Source organism: Drosophila obscura, unplaced genomic scaffold (assembly GCF_018151105.1).
Source record: "Drosophila obscura isolate BZ-5 IFL unplaced genomic scaffold, ASM1815110v1 contig_186, whole genome shotgun sequence".
In the NCBI taxonomy this organism is placed as follows: domain Eukaryota; kingdom Metazoa; phylum Arthropoda; class Insecta; order Diptera; family Drosophilidae; genus Drosophila; species Drosophila obscura.
The window spans coordinates 11,343,441-11,353,656 of NW_024542774.1; the positions used below are offsets into that span (position 1 = coordinate 11,343,441).

General features: G+C 48.9%; 4 protein-coding genes across 4 annotated transcripts; 2 read left to right on the top strand and 2 right to left on the bottom strand.

Moving 5' to 3' along the window:
- Positions 1-183: 183 nt before the first annotated feature.
- On the top strand, positions 184-4,500 carry LOC111074956 (transcription elongation factor SPT5). The gene is made up of 12 exons (XM_022367977.2): positions 184-233; positions 342-734; positions 804-928; positions 1,001-1,138; positions 1,197-1,647; positions 1,708-1,778; positions 1,832-1,998; positions 2,061-2,233; positions 2,296-2,549; positions 2,609-2,804; positions 2,870-3,188; positions 3,254-4,500. The coding sequence occupies exons 2-12, from the start codon at positions 369-371 to the stop codon at positions 4,228-4,230; spliced, it is 3,237 nt and encodes a 1,078-aa protein (XP_022223669.1). The 5' UTR covers positions 184-233; positions 342-368; the 3' UTR covers positions 4,231-4,500.
- An 85-nt stretch (positions 4,501-4,585) lies between these two features.
- LOC111074963 (phospholipase A2) lies at positions 4,586-5,491 on the top strand. The gene is made up of 2 exons (XM_022367986.2): positions 4,586-5,050; positions 5,119-5,491. Exons 1-2 carry the CDS (start codon positions 4,806-4,808, stop codon positions 5,393-5,395), a joined length of 522 nt encoding a protein of 173 aa, XP_022223678.2. The 5' UTR covers positions 4,586-4,805; the 3' UTR covers positions 5,396-5,491.
- Positions 5,465-6,286, bottom strand: LOC111074964 (phospholipase A2). Its single transcript, XM_022367987.2, has 2 exons — positions 5,952-6,286; positions 5,465-5,872 (listed from the first exon to the last, which is right to left on the bottom strand). Exons 1-2 carry the CDS (start codon positions 6,251-6,253, stop codon positions 5,650-5,652), a joined length of 525 nt encoding a protein of 174 aa, XP_022223679.2. The 5' UTR covers positions 6,254-6,286; the 3' UTR covers positions 5,465-5,649.
- Positions 6,287-6,325: 39 nt separating this feature from the next.
- Positions 6,326-8,625, bottom strand: LOC111074957 (nucleolar protein 9). The gene is made up of 2 exons (XM_022367978.2): positions 8,233-8,625; positions 6,326-8,173 (listed from the first exon to the last, which is right to left on the bottom strand). Exons 1-2 carry the CDS (start codon positions 8,420-8,422, stop codon positions 6,381-6,383), a joined length of 1,983 nt encoding a protein of 660 aa, XP_022223670.2. The 5' UTR covers positions 8,423-8,625; the 3' UTR covers positions 6,326-6,380.
- Positions 8,626-10,216: the final 1,591 nt, after the last annotated feature.

Below are 10,216 nucleotides of genomic sequence, written 5' to 3' on the forward strand. Positions count from 1 at the left end.
TTTTTAAAGAGCTACAAGGAGAATTTACAAACAGTATTATTTTCCGCGCTTTAACTTAAGGGGGGTTAAGTTCGTTTCTCCATCAGTATATAAACGGTATATTAGGTATATTTCCAAGGGTCAGAGCGTATAGATAAATCCGCGGTCACACTGAGCGTGGCATAAAATTGGAAAAAAAATTTGCTTTTATTAAATTTTCGGGCGCAGATACTAAAAAAACAAAAAAACCTACAGTAAGTTCATGTTTGTCGCTTGCCACGGTGCACCACTATCCAATGATTCAACATTCAGATCCTAACGATGTGTTTTAAATGTATTTTTCGTGATGCGCTTGCCTGCAGTCGCACACGTTTACAGATTTAATTAGAATGTCAGACTCCGAAGTCAGCAATATGTCGGACAGTGGTTCAGAAGATGGATCGATATCAAACAAGTCGCAGCGCAGCGTCAGATCCAAGTCTGGCCAGCGTTCGAGGTCCCGATCAAGGTCGATGTCCAGATCTTCACGTTCAAGATCCCGATCGGCTCACTCGGGCTCTGGGTCCGACTCTCCGCAGCGTCGTGGAAACCAACCCAAAAGCGAAGAATCGGGCGAGGAAGAGGAGGAGCCTCCTGGCGAAGATATTGACTCGGAGGAGTACGAGGAGGAAGAGAATGACGATCATCCGCGAAAGAAAAAGAAAAAGGAACGTTTTGGAGGCTTCATCATAGACGAGGCAGAGGTGGACGACGAGGTTTGTATGCAAATGCTTTTCCAATCCAATTTGTAGCCTAATCTTTGAATCTGCTCGCACCATCAAAAGGTCGACGAGGATGACGAATGGGAGGAAGGTGCCAATGAGATTGGAATTGTTGGGAACGAGATTGATGAACTCGGACCAACGGCCAGGGACATAGAAATAAGGCGTCGCGGTACAAACCTATGGGAGTAAGTAATCGCAAAATCACATACCACAGGGATAGAATCACAATTAAAATTAATATTCGTACTCTAATGCAGCACTCAAAAGGAAGATGAGATCGAAGAGTACCTGAGAAAGAAATATGCCGACGAATCCATTGCAAAACGTCACTTTGGCGATGGCGGGGAAGAGATGTCTGATGAGATCACCCAGCAGACCCTATTGCCTGGCATCAAGTGAGTTGAAAAGGATGTTCTCTGGCCATTACTTCTACTTTACTTTGAATCCGCACAGGGATCCCAATTTATGGATGGTCAAGTGCCGCATTGGAGAGGAGAAGGCCACAGCGTTGCTGCTGATGCGAAAGTTCTTGACATACCTCAATACGGACGACCCAATCCAAATCAAATCGATTATCGCACCCGAGGGCGTCAAGGGATACATTTATCTGGAAGCCTACAAGCAGACTCACGTCAAAACAGCCATAGATAATGTGGGTAATCTTCGGATGGGCAAATGGAAGCAGGAGATGGTGCCCATCAAGGAAATGACGGATGTCTTGAAGGTGGTCAAGGAGCAGGTCGGCCTCAAGGTCAAGCAGTGGGTGCGCCTCAAGCGAGGCCTCTACAAGGACGATATTGCGCAGGTGGACTACGTCGATCTGGCCCAAAATCAGGTTCATCTGAAACTTCTACCCCGTATCGACTATACACGAATGCGCGGTGCTTTGAGGACAACAGCAACGGTAATTAATATCCAAATGGCTAACATTGGAACAAACCTAATCCTAATTAACCTCTGACAGGAAACGGACGATGGCAAGCGCAAGAAGAAACGGCGTCCAGTTGCAAAACCCTTTGATCCAGAGGCCGTGAGGTACAGTCAATCCCATAGCCATTCGAATCCCTATAACGGACTTTATTTTCCAGGGCTATTGGTGGTGAGGTTCACTCAGATGGTGACTTCCTACTCTTCGAGGGTAATCGGTATTCGCGAAAGGGCTTCCTCTACAAGAACTTCACCATGTCAGCCATTCTATCGGACGGCGTAAAGCCCACCTTAGCTGAGTTAGAGCGCTTCGAAGAATCACCGGAAGGTAATAAATACCAAACATCCCACGTACTTTGTCACATAATAACACCGCGTATCTGCAAACAGAGGTGAATCTGGAACTTTTGGGCAATGTCAAGGATGACCCGACTTCGACTCACTCGTTCTCGATGGGGGACAATGTTGAGGTTTGCGTGGGAGACTTGGAGAACTTGCAGGCGAAGATTGTGGCCATTGACGGCACCATGATCACGGTTATGCCCAAGCATCAGGATCTAAAGGTTTGCAATGCGATTCCCTGTACACCACTCTACACCACTTAATAATGAATTTTCTTGTTTAGGATCCTTTAATTTTCAAAGCCAGCGAGCTGCGCAAGTACTTTAAAACTGGAGACCATGCCAGGGTGCTGGCAGGTCGCTATGAGGGCGAAACTGGTCTCATTATCCGTGTGGAGCCCTTGCGAGTGGTACTCGTCTCTGATTTGACCAATCACGAATTGGAGGTCTTGCCACGGGACCTGCAGCTCTGCTCCGATGTGGCCACAGGCGTGGACTGTCTGGGCCAGTTCCAATGGGGCGATCTGGTGCAGCTTGAGTGAGTCTATTGTGCACTATTTAGTTTGCGTAATGTTTACCCAAATTGTTTGAATACAGTTCTCAGAATGTGGGCGTTATTGTGCGCTTGGAGCGGGAGAACTTTCATGTGCTGGGCATGAATGGAAAGTGCATTGAATGCAAGCCAACAGCTTTGCACAAGCGACGAGAGAACCGCAATACTGTGGCCTTGGATGCTGACCAAAATCAGATTCGTCGCCGCGACATTGTGAAGGTTATGGAGGGTCCTCATGCTGTGAGTACATTCGCATTCGTTGAATCTATTTTTCCTAGCAATATTAATTGAATAATAATACGCAGGGACGTTCCGGAGAAATCAAGCACTTGTATCGCAGTTTGGCGTTCCTGCATTGCCGCATGTATACGGAGAACGGCGGCATATTTGTGTGCAAGACACGGCACTTGCAGCTGGCCGGAGGCAGCAAGACCAACGTTAATCCTGCCGGTTCGATGGGCGGTCTCGGCTTCATGTCACCGCGTATTCAATCGCCCATGCATCCGTCTGGCGGACGAGGCGGTGCCCGTGGTGGGGCGCGCGGCGGTAGGGGCGGTTTCCGTGTGACTCGTGACCGGGAAATTTTGGGCAAAACCATCAAGATCAGTGGCGGACCCTATAAAGGTAATACTCTGTGTTTAGATGTACATATATCATTATGTTCTGACCTTTTTGTGATCTCTGTGCAGGTGCCGTGGGAATTGTTAAGGACGCCACTGAGGCCACGGCTCGTGTAGAGCTGCATACTTCGTGTCAGACGATATCGGTCGATCGGAATCATATTGCCATCGTTGGGGTGCCCGGCAAGGAGGGAAGCGTCTCCACATATGGACGGACGCCAGCACGTACGCCCGGCTACGGAGCACAAACGCCAAGCTACACTGCGGCAGGATCCAAGACGCCCTTGGTGGGCAATCAAACGCCCAACTGGGATACAGATACGCGTACTCCTTATGGCACAATGACGCCATCGCATGACGGCAGCATGACGCCACGGCACGGTGCTTGGGATCCGACAGCAAACACAACACCGGCGCGGAACAACGATTTCGATTATTCGCTGGAGGAGCCCAGCCCAAGTCCCGGCTACAATCCAAGTACTCCCGGCTATCAGATGACATCGCAGTTCGCCCCCCAAACGCCGGGCACTCTATACGGATCGGATAGGAGCTACAGCCCCTTCAATCCCAGTCCCAGTCCTGCTCCCTCCCCGTATCCAGTTGGCTACTTGAACACCCCATCGCCATCGACCTATTCACCAAACACGCCCGGTGGCATACCACAATCTCCGTACAATCCCCAGACACCGGGGGCCAGCCTGGACTCCTCGATGGGCGACTGGTGCACCACCGATATCGAAGTTCGGATTCATACGCACGACGACACCGATCTGGTTGGGCAAACGGGCATCATTCGCACTGTTTCCAATGGTGTGTGCTCTGTATTCTTGCGACAGGAGGACCGCAGCGTCTCCATTGTCAGCGAGCACTTGGCACCTGTGCCGCCCAACAGTGGCGACGAGTTCAAGGTGATCTATGGCGAGGAAAGGGAGTCGGTGGGCCGTGTACTCTCCAAGCAGGAAGGCGACGTGCTCGTCTGCAAGATAAACGACGAGGTCAAGATGATACCAGTTAATCATCTGTGCAAGATGAAATCCATTGATTAAACCCTGAAAACTTTGCAAAACAAGCGCATGTTAATCCCCACAAGTGCAGCCATAATTACAATGGAACACGAATTATTCAAAATATTTCAGATACAACAAAATACAAGTTTATTAACGGTATGAGAACGATATATTGTAACGAATTGGCAGAACAAGAAGGCCAAGGATTTGAATGTTATGCCGGATCCACTGGGAATAGCCAGTCCTTAGCTCAGAGTTGTTTGGAGTAAAACTTAAATTCATTTTTAAATAAAATTTGAAATTATTAACCATTTATTGGATTTTCTGTTCCTCAATCTCCGCTGAGATTCGAGCGATACAACAACAACGGGGGAGGTCTGAAAAGTTATGAGTCTGCCGACTAGTGGGGATTGTATTTACTGCTTTGTGGCTTTAATGTGGCTGCAGAAATATACAATAAACAAATATTTATTATCTATTCAAAGGAAATTTGCCACATTCGACAGCCGATCTGGTGGCTATTAATCGTTATCTGTGTTTCAGATTTCAGACGAATTTCTTCTCTGCGAAAATCCCCCTTGATCAAGTCAGTCGTCTGCTTACTTTTGTGTACTATGCACCTTCATCATTTTGCAGCTGCTGCATTGTTGCTTGGCGGGGCCTTCGATGTGATTCTTGGCCTGGGCATAATTGTGCCGGGCACGAAATGGTGTGGCCCCGGCAATATAGCGCTCAATTACGATGATCTGGGCAGCGAAAGAGAGCTGGACATGTGCTGTCGGTCGCATGACAACTGCCAGGAAAAAATATTACCGCACCAGGAAGCCTATGGCCTGAGCAATGATGGCGTATTCCCCATGTAAGCTTCAACACTCGGTTCTGTGTGCTAAACCCCTCAGCAACGGCTGATTCTCTTTCGGCTTGCAGCTTCTCCTGTGCGTGCGAATCTGCCTTTCGAAATTGCCTCACTTCCCTGCGCAACGGACACTCGTTGACGCTGGGCCGCATCTACTTTCTAACCAAAGAGGTTTGCTTTGCCCATGGCCATCCAACAGTCTCGTGTCAGGAGAATCAGGTGGATATGTTCGAGAAGCGTTGCCTGAACTACAAAGTGGATGAAGCACAGCCGAAACGCTGGCAATTCTACGACCTGGCCTTCTACACCCATGTCGAGGAGGATGCTGTCCAGAGCACAGAAGATTGAACTATGACATTAGCCAGCGATAAGCCTCCGATTACAATCCGTACATAAACAATTATATTCAAATCAAAATTCTATTAGCTTCAATTCCGAAAGCTTGTGTTTTTAATCTTTCCTTAGCAATGTATGTACATGTGTAATGCTCTGTGCACTGTGTAATTCGGCAACCTATCAGCTAACATTATCAGAAACAAGAGACACTGCTTGTTTCATGGTCATGTCAGGCATTCGTGTGATGGATTGAATAAAATGGCATGTCATAGAATTGCCAGATCTTTGCCGAGGCCCTTGTCCACGCTATAGCGAATACAGCGCTTGCGGAACGTCCCCTCCTGGTACTGTTTGCAGCCGGTGGTGGGGTAACCATTGGCGAAGCACTTCCTCCGGCTGCCGTAATAGATGCGACCCAAAGTATTCGAGGTGAGACTGTTGACCGCCTGAAGGCAGTTGATAAAAGTTTGTTCGCAGGTACACTTGAGGCTGCAAAGAAAGAAAAGCAAATTAGTCAAGATCACGGCTTCATATCGATTTTCCCCACTGAGCGTGCGGCGGCCCTCACATGGGAAACCAATCCGTGTTGACAGGCAGCTCGTGCAGCGTGCTGTGCGACTCGATGATCTCCTCGCAGTGGTCGTGGGCCCGACAGCACTTGTCCGTCTCGCGCTCTCTGCCCAGGTCATCGAAGTTGGCTGCCGTGTTGCCTGGCCCGCACCACTTGGTGCCCGGAGCCGTAATTCCCGTGTGTGGCACTGGCGGCAGGGCCTGGTTGTAAATATCCTCGTCCTCGAAGATGGCCTCGTCCGCAAAGGCCCAAGTGGTGGCCAGCACACAGCAAATGAATAGCCCCTGCAGCAGCCACATGCTTCAGCTTTGGCGGACGCAATCAAACTGAGCTTGGCCCCGCGCACTGCAACCGCTTATCAGCTGTCGTGGCTAGCACATTATCTGTGTGTGGAATTACATTTTATTTTTTCAACAAGTCAAGGTCCTAGCTTAGTATATCCTTAAACGCTTCGGCTGCTGTCTTGGCTGGCTTCCGCTTGGTCCCCGGCTGCTCTGGATCCAACTGCTTGGACAAGCTCGCCTGCCACTGGGTGGGCGAGAGGTTGTAGGTTTCTAGGCGATACTTTGCGTAGATGAGGCGGCCAAAGGGCGAACCCTTCAGCATGTTAGTCTTCGCGGTGAGCTCCTTGGCTATGCGCAGCTGCTGCGCCTCCTGTGAGGCCTTGAAGCACTGCTCGAGGACACGGGATCCGTGGCGGGTAATGGCCAGGTCCACATAGAAGCCATCTAGCTGTCGGATCAGGCGCTCACGGGACTTCTCGCCAATGAACTTGCTCTGCATGAAGGCATCGACTATGTGTGAGCCGTTGGGCGTGTTGAAGATCTGGGCCAGTTGGGCGGCTGGCAGGTCTAGGATGCAGTTGACCAGGAAAATGGGTTTGTTGAACTGCAGCACATGCTGAGCAATAAGCGAGCCATGGAGATGGACGAATCCCGACTCATCGCTCGCCAGAACCTCCGAGGGTTTCAGTTTGATGAGGCAGTTAAAGAACAGCTTGGCCTTCTCCTTGTCCCCGGTTACATGCAGCGAACTCTGTAGGACGGCTATCATCTGGGCCTGTTTGGAGGCCAGACGTAGGCAGGCGGCACTCAGGGCAGATACCACGCCAGTGTAGCCCATTTTGAGCAGCTCTTCCACGTGGGGCTGAAGCTCTGTAAAGACACCCTCGAAGTCCGTCACCTCTTTAATGTGCTGGAGAAGTCGCTGCACAGAAAAGTTCGTCTGCTGCTGCTTGGCGAGGTAAGCGACGCGGCCACTGAACAGCATCGCATACAGCTGGGTCAGCAGCTTGGCACCCGCCACGCTCAGAATAGTCTCTAGAAGGATGACGGAGCTCTGATGGTGAAAGACTTTCGGCAGCACTGGAGCGTCCTTCTTCTCCTCCGTGCTCTGCTCTTTCTCTTCTGTCGGCTTTTCCTCCTCTTCATCGTCTTTGATTTCAATTTTTGTCTCCTTCTTCTCCTCAGCATCTTCATTCTCTTCGTTGGCCTTCAACAGGCTCTGCACCAAAATCTTTTTGCCGAAATGCTTTAGCAAGCTCTTGTCCGCCACACTCAGGGCTAGGCAGATGACGCCCAATAGGGCAGACGAGTGCTCCTGGTAAGGGAAGTCCACGAACTGGGGCCACATTTCCAGGCGTTGGGGAAACTCTTTCATCACCTCATGCCAGTCCTCGGGCACGGTATACAGTTTTCGATGCTTGGCCATCTCAGCCCCTCCTTTCTCGAAGGCTATTTTCGGAACGTGCATGCCCACCAGGCACAGTATCGCCGTCCTCATGATGTGACTGGCGCACGTGTCCCACACGAAGTCCTCCAAGTTGTTCAGCATGAACTTTGAGATGCGAAGCACGAACTGGCGACACTTTTCTCGATGGTCGTCGCTGAAATCAGTTTCCAAATTGTATTCCTCCTCGATTTGTGCGGCATCTGGCTTGGCACGCTTTGTCGTGGTCGGACCATCGCTGACCTCCTGGGCAGCTGCCTTGCCCAGGCCGCGCAAAAAGGCAATTTCAAGCATCTTCTGCAGGACGTGCGAAGCAAATCTATCCGAGCACAAGGGGCGCAGGCCCTCGCCGAATTTATTGAAGTATCGCTCCAGCTGCTCGTTGTCCACGAATCCAATAAGCGATTCCAATGCCTTGGACACGATTTGATTGGAGGCCAAGTGGATCTCCTGATCGTTGGTCTGCTCAAACACATTGTTGGCCATGTTCACTGCACAGGAAGTAAATGGGTAATGCTACTGACAAGCTGAATAACGACAATCTACTCACCGCGCTCCTCCACATCCTCGAAGCCAGCTTTCATGGCATCCAGAATGTTTATGAAGTAGCTGAACTGCTCATCGTCAATGTGCGTGCCTCGGCCGAAGATACCCTGCTTGGCAAATCCCTTGGCGTTTCGCATGAAGCGATTGCCTTTCTTCTTGGGTCGCTTACGTTTTGCATTGCCTTCTGTTTGCATTTTGAATCAAAATTCCTCAAATAAAATAGAAAATGGTCTGCTTTTAATTTAAAACGTGCACGTCAGTGTGACCGCGGATTTGTCGACAAAATATACCGGCAACGGTCACCCTGTGCACGCTACAATCAGCTGTTCAAATTGCTATCGGTAGTTGTATCGAGCCAGGCAGTGTTGCTAGTTCAGCTATTTTATGGCTAACTAGTTTTTTTTTTTTAAATTTATATATCAAGAAAAATTAAATATTGCTATTATCCTAAAATTTTGATACTATAATGGACAAAATATTTGAAATATTATTAAAAATACAACAAAATTAGCTGTTTGAAAATGTGTTTTGTGTATTTTTTTGCACTTTCTTGCATGTTTCCCACAAAATAAAGCTAATATTTCTTTTAAAACAGACAACTGAAGTGCTGAACTTATCAGTAGTTGCAATCGGGCCAAGATACCCATAACGCTGTTGACCTTTTACCGCCAAAAATTCAAAATTGTACGCTACAACCGAAAAATGTAATGAAAAGGCTCTTTTTATAGACAAAAATTCTTCTTCACCTTGATTTTACATTTAACCAGCTACTTCATGAGCAGCACATAATCACAAAAAATAAAAACAATAATGATGTGAGCTATACTTAATAATGTCCTACATATATGAGACTATTTGAGTGCATTCCTGAGGTCTCCAGGTCAATGAGGTTAGTATTCCATCAATGGCATACAAACTGTTGACAGTTCATTGACAGCTCCATAGGATCATAATAAAAGGCACACAAGACGCACATGCATGTTCTACCATTGTCGATACCCATTGTGTCCATATAAGCCCTTTTAAGGCATTTCACAGATTTTCTTTGAGCTAAAGGACCGGACAAATAATGTTGGCATTCGGAACTCGGTTCAATTGTAATCCGTTTTGTATGACAATTTTCGGAGAAGAAGCCCGAGTGTATGTGTATATCCGTGGAATCTTCAATGAAAGGTGCAAATGCGAAGGTTTCCCGTTGCCACCTTTAAATATCCTGTGGGCGGTCATTAAAATAATTTTCACCAAGACACAAGAACAAACACATTAAGGCCGTAATTAAATTATCGGCAAAAAGCCGCCGCAAGATAAAAGAAGTCAAAATATTTTGTAACCAGATATGTTACCATCAATCTCAATCAGAGTCAGAGAGAGAGAGAGAGAGAGAGACAGTCGCAGCCCAGACACGTGTGTGCTGCTGGTCTGGTGGTTCCTTTCTCCCTGGCAACGTTCAAGGGGGGGTGGTATGGGCAAGGACGACGACGGGGGAGGCTTTGACTGGGGGCGACGATGTCTGCTATATGTAAGTACAGTATCAATAAAAAAATCAACCAGTCAGACAGCATCCACCCCCACGACCAGACATAGACACCGCGACACCGCCGACAGCCAGCCCGCACCCCGCGACACTCGCTTGTTCGGTTGCCAAGCGCCGCCCCCAGACACTCCTGTCGGTCGTTGCCAAGTGCTGTTCAAACTTTCCGAAGAGACACACTCATTACATGAGACGTGGTGCTGCAATGAGCAGGATCTGCGGGCTGGAACTGGGTGCTGTGCTGCGGATGGGTCGCGTGTGCGAGCAACGCACGCGCCGACGACGCCCATTAGACGTGGCCATTAGCATTAGCTGACTTACCTGTCGCCGTGGATTAGTGTACTCGGCTCGACCGGCTCTCATTCTTGTGGTCGGTCGGTCGGTGTGGGTAATGGGCGCAGACTATAGGTAATACACATAGGCATAATATCGGTATAGGTAGGCGTGGGAAAGAGCC